The sequence below is a fragment of the Aricia agestis genome, chromosome 16, assembly GCF_905147365.1.
Source record: "Aricia agestis chromosome 16, ilAriAges1.1, whole genome shotgun sequence".
Classification (NCBI taxonomy): domain Eukaryota; kingdom Metazoa; phylum Arthropoda; class Insecta; order Lepidoptera; family Lycaenidae; genus Aricia; species Aricia agestis.
Window position 1 is genome coordinate 2,882,142 of NC_056421.1, and position 17,142 is coordinate 2,899,283.

The window sequence follows — 17,142 nt, forward strand, 5'->3', positions numbered from 1 at the left end:
TTTCCCAAAGCGATTTTTTTTTGATTTTAAAAGTAAAACATAATGCTTTTAATTTTTGATTTCAAAAGTAAAACATAATGCTTTTAATTTGGTCCCGTTGCTATTTTTTATAATTTTTATTATAATATACTTAATACGGCGCGACGGATTATTTTATTGTAAAAACGTATAAATTAACCGAAATCCCATTTCCGTGATCCCAGGCCGTACCCTTATTATGATATCATCAAGCAAATTGGGTCCAAAAACCGCGGCCATTCAAAATCATGATGTTCCACAAATATTCATTAATGAAAAAACAATAACTGGCTCAATTTTAAGCTGTTTGTTACCTTTTGTGTTGTAAATTGGGAATTCTTTGGTTGTTTTGAAAACATATTTAGAAATAACTTTGTTATTGGTATCAATAATTACAGGACTATGTTTTTTATGACATATTTTTTATTTTTATTTTACCATTTATTTCAGGCATCTAGAATACAAATACCTTACAGACTAACATACATATTCATAATAAAATATAATATACCTTAATGACTAACATACATATTATTATTATACACTTAAAAACTACACTTTTACACGTGTTGACGGCTACGCTTTATTCGGGAGTCTCCCCCGGAACCTCCGGTAGACCACATCCATCGGCCAGAACTCCGGCGCCTCAAAGGTCGAAAGAAGATTCGTCGGTACTCTCACCACAAAGGCATATTTTATTTTAAATATTTTGAAATATTGATAAGATTGGATCGAACTAAGAACGAAGCCGCATTCATGTTAGTTTTTTTTTATGAAATAAGGGGGCAAACGAGCAAACGGGTCACCTGATGGAAAGCAACTTCCGTCGCCCATGGACACTCGAAACATCAGAAGAGCTGCAGGTGCGTTGCCGGCCTTTTAAGAGGGAAAAGGGTAATAGGGGAGAAGGGAAGGGAATAGGAGAAGATAGGGTAGGGAAGGGAATAGGGTAGGGGATTGGGCCTCCGGTAAACTCACTCACTCGGCGAAACACAGCGCAAGCGCTGTTTCACGCCGGTTTTCTGTAAGAACGTGGTATTTCTCCGGTCGAGCCGGCCCATTCGTGCCGAAGCATGGCTCTCTCACGTAAAAAGATGACAGATGACAGATTAATTTTTTAACATTTAATCTGTCATCGGGGTACTATAGTTTCGTTACTTTATTATATTTAAATACATATAAAACAGATTCGCTTTCTACTGTCTCGGCGATTTGAAGTTTGAACTACACAACGGATTTTGTTTATAATAGCTATATTGATTCAAGAGGAAAATAATCATATCATAACATAACAATATCAAAATGTATACATAGCAAAACAACGTTAACCGGGTCAATAACTCATAAATAGGTTTCTTAATAAACTGTCGTTGTACGTCTTAAATCCATAAAGTCGGGCAAGTTCGTCGTCGGCCGTCGAAGTTTCGAACTTCCCTCAAGTTCTACTCATAAATTAAGTGCTCCCTATTAATTCAACTCTCTCTGTCGTCTCTAACCATTCAAATACATCATCATCATCACAAATGATGGCCATCATAGTTCAATTTTTTTAAATAGTAGAAGTTTTTAAAAACAGTTATTTTTATAAGTAGGTATTTTTATGTAAGTATCTCTTAATGGGTGTACCAAAACTAAATGATAATACTTTAGGGAGTCAACAAGGAACCCTTATAGTTTCGATCTGTCCGTCCGTCTGTCCGTCTGTCTGTCTGTCTGTCTGTCTGTCTGTCCGCGGTTTTTCTCAGAGACTATAGGCCCTATGAAGCTGTAATTTGGCATCAATACACATATTAATGATGCCGAAAAAATGGTACTATCAAAGAAATAAATTAGATTACGGACGGACCTACCACAATAGACATAACTACCAGTAGTTCGGCTGCAAAGAAACGGACAGGTTTCAATATCTGTCAAATTCGTCGGGTTTCACTAGGATTATGAACGGAATGTGCCTCGCGCTCCAGGATGATATAATTTATTTTTGTATAAAATTGTGAGTTTTAAAGTGGAAAAAATCGTTGGAGTCCAGTGTCCCCCCCCCCCCCCCCCCCCCCCCTTCTACCAGCCAAACGGTTGTTTCTGGCAATCTAGATTGCGCGTGGACCGACACGCACTTGGCCGGTTTTTTAATTTTGTATGGTAAAACGCGTTAACAAATCATTAAAAAATACTCTTTCAGTGCTGACTACTTTCAGTGTACTCTCCTACAGTGGACTTAAGAGGATACACCAGGGGCGAGAGAAATTGAAAATAGGTATTTGAAAATGTATTGCTGTCTCACCAATCTCAAGTCTCTCACCGCAGAGCGCGATAGAGACAACACGACAAAAGTTCTAATAAAAGAACAGAAAATCTTCGATTCGTTGTCCGCTGATTCCTTCTCCAAAACTTAACCGATTTAAGTACTTTTTCATTAAGAATAAGGCAAGGCTTAAGCTGTGTTCCTATGTTTTATTTTTTTTTAAATATTTTAGCCAGTTTTGTTTTCTGGGTGTTTGAACACAGAGGAAAATCTAGCCATTTTTTTGGGTTTTTGGACGTTCCTATCTTTTTTAATAATAAAATTATGAAAAAAAAGGAAACATAGGGACACAGCTAATAGTGGCCATAGATATTCAGGAAAAAAATCATAACTCTACCGACATTATCCAGGGAGGAAACAGGGGACAACGTTTGTATGGAAAAAAGGCGGTGTGGACTTAAACACAAAGTGTTGTCAGTTATCACACATTATTACAAGAAGTATTAAACGTTTTCGAGTGCGGCTGTTAGTAAAACTTATCCGATTGTTTGTGGGATTGTGTATTTGTCAAAAGGTCAACCAGATAAAATGGAACTTTGACTTCTATTGTGTTACAGAATTATGCATGGGTTTATAGAGTGAAGTGCCAAAACGACCCAAACGTTCTCAGACACCCACCGCCAAATTGGACCGACCCTGTATCCTTTCTTTTGTGCTAAGTTATAAAAAGGCTCGCGGCTACCAACTTTTGCGAGGATTTTTCACAAAAAAAGATTTACTTATCGAAATATTTTTACTTGTGTAGTGTGAGAAAGTTCATAAGTCGCCCGGGGCTTCGTCCTTTATAATCCAAGGGACCTCTTTCATGGAAGTCGGTTAAATTATATTTGAGTGGGATAAAAATAAATCCAAACGTATTCTATGTTCCATTATAATGATACAGTTTTTTTCCAAATTTAATTTCACGAAACTTCAACAATCTAATATATAAAAAGCAGTCGGGTTTTCCTTCCTGACGCTATAACTCCAGAACGCACGAATCGATTTCCACGGATTTGCATTTGTTGGAAAGGTCTCGGGCTCCATGACGTTTATAGAAAAAAAAAAACAGAAAATATTTCAACAGAAAAGCAGGAAAACAGGGAAAATCATTTTTCACATACAGTGCATCTCTGATACATAGCATGTACTACAATGGCGCCAGTACGTGGTGTGTGAGTATCCCTCACGAAAATAAGTACGTTTCATTTGCGCGATATAACCGATATACACGCGGGCGGAGCCGCGGGCGGAAAGCTAGTTTGTAATAAAATAATAAAGTAGGCCGTAGATTTAAAAGCGGTTATTGACCTACTTCCAAAAAGGAGGAGGTAATACGTTCGGCTGTATGTATCTTTTTTAGGGTTCCGTACCCAAAGGGTTAAAAAGGGGCCTTCATGGGTGAGTCCAACTCGCACTTGGTCGATTTTGTATGTATGTATTTATTATGTTTGTATGTTTATCAATAAGTATATCCTTACGTTTACAACAGGTTTTGTTTGTGACCCACAGGTTAAAAAACACAGAATTAAAAGATATCAAAAAGAAGATAATTCTTAAAAACTCTAAAAACATAAAATGTATTTTTATATTGCGTCACGTTGCCTATGTTACTTAATTAAGGAGATTAAAAACTTATTTGAAGAGTCTATGTATTCAATCCAATTTAGGAATATTAATAAAATTCTCGTTTATTACATATTTTTAAACCTTCTGTAGCTCAGTTCATCGACCTCGTCTAGTACTCGTACTTGTACTATTATCTATTCTGTGGTACTAGGTGTAAAATTTTCGCTTTCAAGAACCCATTTATAAAGTTAAGCTTTAAAGTGCATATTTTTTAATTCCATTCAGTGTTTTGTTCTCGACAGGCAGCGGTTTTATATAAGCAGTAAAAACCTTTCAGTGAGGAAAGTTTACTATTTAATATGACGTTTAAAAAAATACTCACAAAATGTTTTTAATTATACATTGTAACAAAAATAAGTGATAATACTTTAGGATGTGTACGTGTTCCTTGTAGAGAGTTAAACTGTGAAAGTAGCAGCTCTGAAAGACCAACATTTTTTTTCACTTTTGTATGGGGAAACTCGTGACGCTCGGGCCCTTGCCCATGCAAAAGTGAAAAAATTTTTTCGTCTTTCAGAGCTGCTACTTTCACAGTGAACTCTCTACAAGGAACACGTACACACCCTAAAGTATTATCTCTTAGTTTTGTTACACACTGTATATCGTTGGGTCAGAGTAGACAGAATGATAGAGTATGCCGACGTAGAACTGATGTTGAAATTTTTAAATTTGACGTATTATGACGAAAATCGTTACTAGGGTTGTTAACTTGTTACCTACGAATTTAAAAATAAGACATATTCGATGGACGTGTTCCTCTTTGGTCGTATTGTTGTTTGTGTTTTGGCAGATGCGATTAAAATTGTCAGAATCCAATTTTGAAATCTTTATTTTAAATATTTAAAAATAAATTATATCAGCCAGCGCGAGGCACATTCCGTTCATAATCCTAGCGAAACCCGACGAATTTGACAGATATTGAAACCTGTCCGTTTCTTTGCAGTCGAACTACTGGTCGTTATGTCTATTGTGGTTGGGTCGTTAAGTAACTGTCCGTGTTTCTGTCTGTCTGTCACTTGTTTAATTATCATTTCTTATACTAGATGACGCCCACAACTTTGTAGCGCCAAAAATCGTTTATCGCACGGGAACCGTACAATTTTCCGGGAGAAAGAGTATCCTATGTCCATTCCCGGGACTCTATGTCTACATAGCGAACCGGGAAGTATCTCTAGACGTAGGAGAGCCATGCTTCGGCACGAATGGGCCGGCTCGACCGGAGAAATACCACGTTGTCACAGAAAACCGGCGTAAAACAACGCTTGCGCTGTGATTCGCCGAGTGAGTGAGTTTACCGGAGGCCCAATCCCCTACCCCATTCCCTTCCCTTCCCATCCCTACCCTACTATATTACCCTATTCCCTCTTAAAAGGCCGGCAACGCACCTGCAGCTCTTCTGATACTGCGTGTCCATGGGCTTTTGCTTTCCATCAGGTGACCCGTTTGCGCTTTGCTCGTATGCTCCCTTAATTCATAAAAAAAATCTCCATACCGAATTTCAGTAAAATCGGTTCAGCGGTTTGGGCGTGAAGAGGTGACAGACAGACTTTTGCATTAATAATATTAGTGGAGATCTTATAACAATTTAATTTTTGACGCCGATTTTAAAACGACCCTGTAAAGAACTGATGTCCCATTTTGGGCTGATATTTTTGCCTAAACATGCCACGACAACCCCATACCTAATCTCTTTTGAGTGATATAGGACCCGGTTTTCTTCTTTCCCTTGTGCACAATTAGTTAGATTGGCCTGCGACCACTCCGATCTTATCAATCGGCCTTATACAGGGTCTTAAGGCTTGACTGGTTAATGGTTTATCTGTAATGGAATTGTCGTCAACCATTAGTGATGTTGTCCAGCGCGTAAGGGATTGTCCCACACGCTGCTGGCTCCAGGGTCCCTTCTTGATTTATTGTCAGTTATTGATCCTTTTGTGTAAGGTTTTTTGCAAATAAAATGCTTTGAAAATTTGAGGGATGTAGTGTCTATTGTTTTTACGGAAAGACTTCTGGATTGTGAATGGTAATAATTGGCTACAAATATTAATTGGAACGACAAATACATGGGATTTTCAAGCACATAAATCTTATCTTTATCGGGGCGAAAACCTGGCCTTTTACAGCAGGGCTAGCTCGTAAGTTTCTAGTTGCTTAGCGTGCTATGGAGCGCGCTATGCTCGGAGTCTCTTTGGCGGATAAGCTTCGAAATGAAACAATTCGTCAAAGAACTGAAGTAACCGACATAGTGCAGAAAATCAGTACGCTGAAGTGGAACTGGGCTGGTCACGTAGCTCGAAGACCAGACGGACGCTGGAGTGAACTTACTCTGGAAGGAGACCTAGGCTGATAAATCGGGGTGTAAGTCGACCAGCGACCTCCAACTAGGTGGGACGACGATCTCCGTTCAGTTGCGGGTCCATGTTGGATGCGAGTAGCAGGAGAAGGTCATCTTGGTGTTCATTGAGAGAGGCCTATGTCCAGCAGTGGACGAATATAGGCTGATATGATGATGACGATGATAAAATTTATCTTGTTGTGTTTAACCTACTTACTTTATTTTGCAAACTCTGTGTCTGTCTGTTATTTTTATTTTGATGAACAAATTCCCGCGTATAAAAACTTCGTCGAAATAAATACTCTCTAGTCTCACCCAAAAGCGTACCGTGCCTTGGATCGGGTCGTATAAAAGTTTGTTTTGGGGCCCTAAGGGAAGGTTGCCTTTTTTACTTTCACGACATGGAAAGATTTTATTAATTTTTGCTGAAGCCCGGGGGCCCCGTATAATTGATACGACATATACGGCGGCATACTACGCCCCTGCACTGCTCTAAAGTCTCACTTAAATAATTCTTAAATAAACTTAAGAGGGCGACTAACCCCAAAAATCAAACATCGTCCTTTTCACTTCACACTCACGGCCGTTTTTCATATGCCAGGTGAAAAAGAACGACGCGGATTCATTGCCATATTAGTTTTTTCTCAATAACTCGATAAATATACAACATTTTAAAAATCCGCTAGGTCGATCTCTCAATGATAGAATTTTATACAATGTGTTAAAATATTAACTTAGTTCAATGCACGGTTAAGGCAATAAATGAAAAATTGGTGAAAATTAGATGCATCTTTGTGATTTTTTTCTATCAAGAAAATTTTAAGATATCGTGTTTTTGCTCAGATCGAATTCTCGGAAATATAATGTAGTATCTAATTTTAGAAAATGAAACAATTCGGGGCTTATTTTCAAGTATAAAAATGAATTTTAAAATTGACACTTTAGGGTTAGTCGCCCCCTTAATTGAAACTTATACCATAAATACAAAATAACATTATCATTGAATCTATAGTTAGTACACATACAATACAATATTAATAAATAATGTTACATTAAGCAGGCTTACATTAATGATTGCAAAAACAAATTGTAGAGTTATGTGGGTTGGCCAACATCTCAATCATACAAGTTCATCCCATAACGACACTTTAGGGTTGCTTCACACAATATATTCTGGTCGCAAGCCTCTAGGTCTAACTCCTTTCTCAAATAATATTAATGACGTTATATTTGGTAAAGGTACAATACTAATATTGACATTAATCACAATTTATTACTAGCGTTGTGTGTAGTATGCAAACGAGAAAAACCTAACACCACCCCTCCGAGGTCAGTACCGCGTTGGCAGACTTCGACACGGTGTACATGCGAATAGACTAGACGTATGCGAATTATAATTGCATAGTTGCTAAAATTCTATACCGCGTTAGTCCCCAAGTGCCATAATCATGATCAAAAAATATTGAAAACTTTTTATTCCGACTCGAACTTGCTCTCCTTTTACGAGTACATACCTCTATGTATGAAGAACATTCTAACCCACAGAGTCTGATATTTTCTACTACCGCCGATAGATATTATTATAGATATTATAGATACCTGATATTAGCAGCCTCATTGACGTAGTTCCCCCAGCCCAGCAGCGGCGGCGTGGTCAGCGCCAGCGAGTAGCACCAGATGAACAGCACCGCACACGCCGCACCACGGCCGGTGAGGTGACGCGCTGACAGCGGCCGAGTCACCATCAGGTACCGCTCGAAGGAGATCACCGTGAGCGTTGTGATGGAGGTTATACCTGGAAATGATGAAGAGTATGAGTGATGAAGGCATTGTCACCGTAAGCGTTGTGATGGAGGTTATACCTGGAAGTGATAATGACGATATAAAACAGCCATGACGACATAAAAAGGTGATGGCACAATAAGAGCGAGACCGCACAGGCGACAATACACTGATGAGAAGCAACGCAACACTTTACATAGAACTGTTAGCCTTTAAGACGTCTTCTTTATCGCTTCTTTGTAGAATCGCCGTTCAAAATGTATGGAATTGACATTACACGAGTCGAATGTCAACGTCATAACTATCGAACGCTTATGTCAATTCCATACATTTTGATCGGCGATTCTACAGTGTGTAACAAAAATAAGTGATAATACTTTAGGGTGTGTACGTGTTCCTTGTAGAGAGTTCACTGTGAAAGTAGCAGCGCTGAAAGACGATTTTTTTTCACTTTTTTATGGGCAAGGGCCCGAGTGTCACGAGTTTCCCCATACAAAAGTGAAAAAAAAATTTGGTCTTTCAGCGCTGCTACTTTCACAGTGAACTCTCTACAAGGAACACGTACACACCCTAAAGTATTATCACTTATTTTTGTTACACCCTGTATAAATAAACTATAAGGAAAAGGTCTTGGCTAAAGGGCTGTTTCATACCACGTAGCTCCGCTAGTCTACCACGTAGTGGGGCTTTATATTTTGCCGTGACGTGATTTATAATGTGTAAAATCTAATGAACATAATATAAAGTACACCATGTTATTCTGTCTGTGTAAACCACACACTGAATAACATAATACAAAACAAGTTTGAAAATGGAACGATTAAATAAAAGTAAAGAGGATAATATTAAACAACGTCAAATAAAAGTAGAGTATTAAAATGGCTGCCATGTGTTTCAGTGTTTTCGATTTTATCTAGAGCTCAGATTAACACAAGAGGCTAATTAGCGCCCAAGTTCTTGTTTCAGTTTTAGTGCCTTGAATTTTGTGCTGGTTGGGTAAATGAATAATAATAATAAGAACAACTTAAACAAAATGATTTATTTTAAATTTCAAGTTATGACTTGCATTTTAATCACTTATTATGTCAAGTGAACCTAAAATGGCCGATCGACTACAACCTTAGGCTCGTGTCACATTGCTCTAGTGCGTTGCGGTACAAATTATTTAGAGGATACACCAGGGGCTAGAGAAATGAAAAAAAAAGTACGCGTAATATCTATCTCTGTCTCCCTTACCTCAAGCCTATACCGCAGAACGCGATAGAGACAACTGCAGAAAATCAACGATTCGTTGTCCCATGATTCCTTCTCCAAAACTTGACCGATTTAAGTACTTTTTCATTAAAGATTAAAGAAAGGCTTAAGCTGTGTTCCTATGTTTTTTTTTGTAAAATCTAGCCAAATCTGTTTTCTGGATGTTTGAACATAGCGGAAAATCTGGCCATTTTTTTGGGTTTTTGAACGTTCATATCTTATTTAATAATTAAATTATGAATAAAAGAAAACATAGGGACATTGTATTCGTGGCCGTAGATATTCAGGAATAAAATTATAACTCTACTAGCATTATCCAGGGAGGAAACAGGGGACAACGTTTGTATGGAAAAAAGGGCGGTGTGGACTCCTCTGAAAATATATAGGTGAATTTCCCAACCGCATTTTTTACGCGGCTACTGTGAAAATAGGGGTGTAAAAAGGCTTTTTAGGGTAAAATAAAATTTCATCGCATTGTATGTGATTTGTGTAATACCTTCACCGGTGGCGGCATCGCGGGACATCAGAGGCCTTTCACTACTGTAACTGTGACTGCAGGGTAAATATTGTAATACTGTGCCGGCGCTTAGCTGGGGAGTGTCACATAACCATACGATTTCCTTCCCCGATGTCGTAATGTATATTAAGTATGTAATCGTTTTTTCTACATGTAGAAAGAGGTGTATACGTCAATAATTATTGTCTTACTGAACATACAGCTCGGTAATCATGATTGTTCATCATGGCTAAGCCTGTAAGCGGGGCCTTAAAACGTCGCAGCAACGCGGCAGCGACATCGCAACGCAACGTAACAATGTGCCTTCACCCTAAACTGTCTACTTGTCAGGTCCCAGAGGACTTGAAATTTAAGATTGTCCCAAGAATTAATTGTCAAAAGAAGGGCTCTGGAGACAACAAAATATGGGCATTAATTAATATTACATTTATAAACAAACTTTTGTCTACGATTATCGCAAGTTTATTATTAAACAAAGCTCTATGAATAATTAATGAAAGTGCGAGTTAGACTTCTAGGGTGTGTACTAGCAGAGCAGTTGATTCATAGCCAGATGGCCGACTCACGTAATTTGGTTGCGTTATGTCAAACAAAGCCGACAAGCAATAGTATAAAAAGTACATGATATATTATACAAAAAGTAAACTCAAATTAATGCCTGATATCACTTTTTCCGTGGGGCTTGAATTATTACTATACTATATATATATATATATATATATATATATATATATATATATATATATATATATATACCTTACAGACTAACATACATATAATAATAATATGTATGTTAGTCTGTAAGGTATTATGGGCCTAGATGCCTGAAATATATATATATATATATATATATATATATATATATATATATATATATATATATATATATACCTTACAGACTAACATACATATTATTATTATATACTTAAAACGACACATTAAGATGAGTTTAATACCTACATATTAACTTTATGTAGGTATTAAACTCATCTTCTTCTGCGTAAGCTGTACGTAACGATTTTTAATATAGCCTTAAATAAAAAAATATTTTTTTTATAACTACAAGAGCCCGTAACTCCGTTGTGCCAAAACTCGTTTATCGCGCGGGAACCGTACATTTTTCCGGGATAAAAAGTATCCTAATATGTCCTTTCCCGGGACTCAAAGTATCCCCATACCAAACAGCAAATCGATTCAGTGATTTGGGTGTGAAGAGGTTACAGACATACACACTTTCATATTTATAATATTAGTATGAATATTTACTCCAACTATATTTTATTGAAATGAGTCCAGCAGCTTTTCTTAAATTATTAAGCAGTCTGCAAACTTTTGTTTCATAATTGAAACCTTTTTACTGAAAGGTATAAAATACCAGATGTACACATGTTTTATGTTATATAAAACATGTTTATAACTTTATATAAACTGTAAACAACTAATTAACAAAATGAAGTAAAAGCTCAAACTTCAGCAAAATGTTCCCCAACTTCGTAATTTCGTTAAAAGATTCACGGGCTCGGACGAAGTTGCTATTTTAAAATTAATGGTGGGGATAAACTGGCTGATTCTCACGGCTTTTTGATGTTTAGGGCTGTATCACACTTGCGATAATGGGCCGAAGACATCGATGGGGGTTAGCCAAGATCTTTTCGTTTTCGCCGTTATAGATTAACTGATTAAAATGTATGGAATTGACATAAGACGAGTCGAACGTCAACGTCATACGTAACGAACGCTTATGTCAGTTCCATACATTTGATCGGCGATTCTATAACAAAACGAAAACGACAAGACAACCCCCATAAGGCTTAGCCAACACGTTTTTTTATATCGCTTCTTTACAGAATCGGCGCTCATAATTCAAGATTGACATAAATAACGTTGTCTGTCTGTTTACCTGTTTTCAGATTTATTATATTGGTAAGGAGACAGCTAGTATAGTCATAATTCAAGCCCCACGGAAAAAGTGATATTAGGCTGTAATTTGAGTTTACTTTTTGTATGATATATCATGTACTTTTTGTACTATTGCTTGTCGGCTTTGTTTGACATAACGCAACCAAATTACGTGGGTCGGCCATCTGGCTATGAATCAACTTCTCTGCTAGTACACACCCTAGTTATAGTAGAAGTCTAACTCGCACTTTCATAAATTATTCATAGAGCTTTGTTTAATAATAAACTTGCGATAATCGTAGACAAAAGTTTGTTTATAAATGTAATATTAATTAATAATAATTTAATCTCATACAAGTCATGTTCAATCATTCTTGTGTAAGTGTACCTATACGTACACATATTTTTACACACAGACGTAAATCAATTTCGGTTTCTTTTGACAGCTCGAGATTGTTACTCTATTCCGCTAGGTATATTAACTTTATGGTTTACTAAAGATATTAATTTATTGTTTTGTTATGTGCCATTTTGGTATCATTACAAGCTTTTGATAACAATAAATCTATACGTAAAAAACCTTAAAGAGTATCTAGTCAACTAAAAGTAACTTACCGTCGTACTCAGCAACATTTAATTATGATTAACCTTAAATTTAATGAAGAGTTTGACAGACAATGTATGGGGCTTTAATGTCAACATTTTAAATTAATTACATTTAACTAATTAATCTTCCACTCTGAGTGCGGAAGTAAGTGCCACACTCATTTGATGATGATTAAACTTTAATTTAATGAAAAGTTTGACAGATAATGTATGGGGCTTATGTCAAAATCTTCCTTTAATTACAATAGCTATTTGACCGAGCTTTGCTCGGTATTCGATAAAACACGAATAAAATTACATTTTCTAAAAATGATTCCTAGCTAGATCGATTTATCGCCCCCAAAACCCCCTATATATACTAAATTTCATGAAAATCGTTGGAGCCGATTCCGAGATTCCAATTATATATATACAAGAATTGCTCGTTTAAAGATATAAGATTTAAATAATTAATGTACGTCTCTGATTTCGGCACTTATACACTTAATTATTTATTTTATACCTGCCTGTCTACCGCAATCAATTTAAATAAATTATATCCTAACTTCGACCTCTATTCTCAATTAGAACCTTCATCTACCAGCAGACGCTCAATGGCCCTGAAGATTCAATTTCAAGTGAAAGCTTATTATTTCTATCATGTCGCTTCGCATATTTTAAACAGAATGTCTTTATTCAAATTTAAAATAACACTTTTATTGGCATCGGAGATATTATGAAAGAATTTTGATCATTATCGTCGCAGACGACATTATTGTTATCGACAGACTTATAAACTTGGTTTTTAAATGATCTAAATATAATTATCTTTACATTAAAATAATATATCAATGGTACGGTTACTGCATAAGTTTTTATTTGTAAAATCATAAACTAATACCGTGACTAGAGACTATACTTATTTACCGTCGTGCGGTATGCCCTATGCCCCATCGCAACTTGTGTAACCTAACATAAAGTAAATAATCTTGAAATCTTCCTTTGTTGCTTCACTTACAGGAATGCTTATAAACAAACCTTATTCCTACTTCCATATTAATATTATACAAAAAAAAAGTGTGTCTGTCTGTCCGACCGTCTGTCCGTCTGTCCGTCTGTCTGTCTGTCTGTCTGTCTGTCTATCTATCTGTCCGTCTGTCTGTCTGTCCGTCTGTCTATCTGTCTGCCCGTCTGTCTGTCCGTCTGTCTGTCTGTCTATCCGTCTATATATCTGTCTGTTACCTCTTCACGCCCAAACCGCTTAACCGATTTTGCTGTATGTAGGCATCGAGATGGCGCTACGGAGTTGCAGCCGTCATGTAGTGTTTAGTAGATTATATCAACATCTAGGTTTTATTTATTTATGTAAAAAAACTTTATAGACATAAAGTATAAAGGTGGACTAAATGCCTTTAAATGGCAACAAGAACAGTTGTATATATTATGTGCCAGTCGAGTTAAAAGAGGAAAATTAATGTGCCAAAAAAAAAATGCTAACTATAAGAATATAGGTTAACATAATATTATAGGTTTTCATTTTTCTCTGAACAAATGATCTATCGATTTGTTGGATGCATTCAGCAAATAGTTTTTGTTAGCGAAGGTGGTTGGCTGCAGCTATCAGTTTCCGAGTTTTAATTGGCTTTCGCAACGCTGTCCGTTATGTTTTATTAGTTTACCTATAACTTTTTTATTTGTTGCCTGTTGGTTACAAAATAAAATTTGTATCTTACAAAGGATTGTAAACTTGGCTCAAATTCAAATACCTATAAGGCCGATATTACTACGGACAATACGGAGATGCTGTAATTTACCGTATTAACTTTACTCATAAATAACTCACAAAGTTATAATAAAAAACAGCAATAATCGTCAGTATATCAACATTCCTTTCCCCGTTATTAATTTTCTATTTTTCTTTATTATACCCATGATATTAGCTTCCAAAGTAATACCAATTTATTAAAATTGAAGCATACTTTCAGCAGCTCCTTAGTTATATTATATTTACAAATTAAGTTTATTTGAAACACACGAAAACAGATAGACAATTTTATTAAATACATATTCCCCGTTTGAATTTTTTTAGATCCATTTTGAACTAAGATGAGTAAAAAGAGAGAGAGTGCGATCTCTTCAACGCGTCAAATGTATAGTCAAGGTCGTTTGCTCGGGGGATCCGGGATGGCCTTAATAGTTACTACCTACCTACAAAAAGATTAAGTTAAAGTTTATTAAAAAAATAGGCCTACGTATACAGAAGCTGTTGTGTGCCAGAATTTTAAATACTTAATCGTTTGTCACTTTAATGTTGAAGTTCAAATATTTTTATTTCTACGCATTGACTTTTTTCTTTTTTTAATGTTCCAAACATGTTATTATTATTTAAAAAAGATATACCTACCTATGAAAGACGAAGCGTATTTTATAAAATTTCCGGGATAATTTAAGTATCCTATGTCCTTTCCCAGGACTCAAAGTATCTTCATACGCAGCAAAATGGATTCATCGGTTTGGATGTGAAGAGGTGACAGATTGACAGACTGGATACTACTATATGAGCCACTGGCCACTAGTAGCGGTTAGGTAAGGCTCGTCTGCTTCGTACAAAAGCAAAGGTCGTTAAAAGTGAATTTAGGCCACATTTTATGGCCACGGTACATGAAACCAATATACAAATAGGATATTTATTTACCCACGGGAGATTTTAAGTAGAATAACCATTTCCTTAATCTATTTTGCTATAAAAAATATAAAATTTACTACCGCCGGTTCCCATAACTGATATTTTTGGCAGCCGGCGCCGGCAGCGGAGGCACTCCTTATTTTTTAATATCCAACTTTAAAATGAAAGTCTATGTGCCCAGGACATACGACCTAAAATCGCAAAAATGTACGCGTCGGGTTTTGTTAATATTATGTTACAAATTTCGCATTTACACGTGTCGTAATGCTAATAAACCATAACGACCCTTGGGACAGACAGCACAAACGAAGATAAATCTCGCACATCTGTTTTGAATTTTGTTTGCAAATGAGATTTTATTCAAGAACCAATAATCTGTCGCTTTGAGGCAGCGCAGTGAGGCAAGATGGAGTACCTAATTATTATGGCTTAGATTCCTTACTAAGGGCGTTTGTGCTCTACACGGAATTTTACCGTCCCGGCGTTCATAACTTTTACGTTTGCCATATATAAATAAGGTAGGAAATCGGGGTGCCGCGCCGCGCCGGATGGTAAAATTCCGTGTAGTGCACAAACGCCCTTATCCGTCCATTCCATCCACAGAAATAAATCAAGATAGAACGGTTAAGCGGGTGGAATACGCGTGTTTCAATCTTGCACAAGTGAGCAAGATTTGTTAAACGTTCTATTAGTCAGCGCGCACGTCTCGACTTGATTACACCGGAGCGGTTGTGCAAAAATGCCTCATTGTGTAGTGTCTAATTGTAAAAACAAAAGTACGAAAGTGAATCGCTCAAAAGGAGGTATTTCTTTCCACGGATAAGTTATTTGTTTTAACTAAATGCAAAGCAAAAATTGACACGATCGATTCCTTAGCAACGCACGCGCGTCGCCCTTTTATCTTGATTTATTTCTGTGATTCCATCTCTACCCAACTTCCACTCTGTCAATAATTTACAAACTAAAGTATACTTGAGAGAGTGTAACAAAACTAAGTGATAAAAATTTAGATTGCCTGTGAGACCCCTGACCTCACTGTGAAAGTAGTAGTGCTGAAAGAGTATCTTTTTTACATTTGCATGGGCAAATTTATTGCCCGCTTGCCCAAACAATAAAAAAATTGCTCTTTCAGCGCTGCTACTTTCACAGTAAAATCTATATAACTTATAAGGTACGCATACACTCCTTTATAATAATATTATTACAAGATACGTGTTGTATCACATTATAGAACAAAGTCGTTTTCCGATTTCTTTGTGATTAGATCTTTTAAAGTAAAATACGTAACAGTCGCTAATACCTAAGGAATAAAAGCAACGTTACATAATATGGATATATACCATGGTCTATGGACTCAAAGAAAATTGACGTAACTTAACATAATAATAAATTATACGTTACGAGCGTCTTAGAGAAATTCTTATAAGGCGAACGGTCTGTTATTTTTCAGATTTTTTTCAAACTATTTTTAATTTACTAAATGTAATTTATTTACATAAATCCTTGGGAGTTTTAGCATGACGACGTTTATTTACCAAGCCAAGATAATACAAATTGCTAAGCTGCATTTGATTATGTATTCAAAATCCTTGAATAAATACAAAAGAAAATCAAACCGCAACATTTTATATTCCTTCTTTTCATGCGATATTATAATTTTATGTAGATTCTAGACCAGCTACACTCAACCTGTGGCCCGCAGGGAAAAGGTTAGTTAACCTTACGTTAAATATTTAATTATCCAGGTTAAAGTTACGCTGACCCTAACTAATGTTATGACATATTTTATCAGATTTTCCTGAGGGATGTTACGGTCCCATGCCAATTTACATGGACTATGTTATACTCGCAACTTTGCTGCACCGAATTTAGTCTTTCGCGTAATGTACGTGTACGTTTTCCAGGATTAAAATATATATCATAATATTATTTCCTTTGATGGGAGTAACATAAAGTATCTTCATACAAAATTTTATCGAAATCGGTTCTGCGGCTTAAATGTGAAGAGATAACAAACACTGACATATTGTCACATTTACTTCCATACGTCCATAGTAATATTAAATGTAAACCACTTTGTATATTCTAATGCCGGCTCTTGATATAGGCGAACGCGTTGGCCAACGCGTCTGCAGACGCGTTGGCCCAATGTGTAG

The 17,142-nt window shown here is 36.4% G+C and overlaps 1 protein-coding gene across 1 annotated transcript in view; it reads right to left on the minus strand.

The window, feature by feature from the left end:
- The window catches only part of LOC121734964 (parapinopsin-like), a 46,755-nt gene that overhangs the window by 6,215 nt on the left and 23,398 nt on the right, over positions 1–17,142 (minus strand). The window contains exon 3 of the mRNA XM_042125625.1: positions 7,863–8,058. Within this exon, the coding sequence (XP_041981559.1) occupies positions 7,863–8,058 (196 nt within the window). The remainder of the gene's footprint in view (positions 1–7,862; positions 8,059–17,142) is intronic.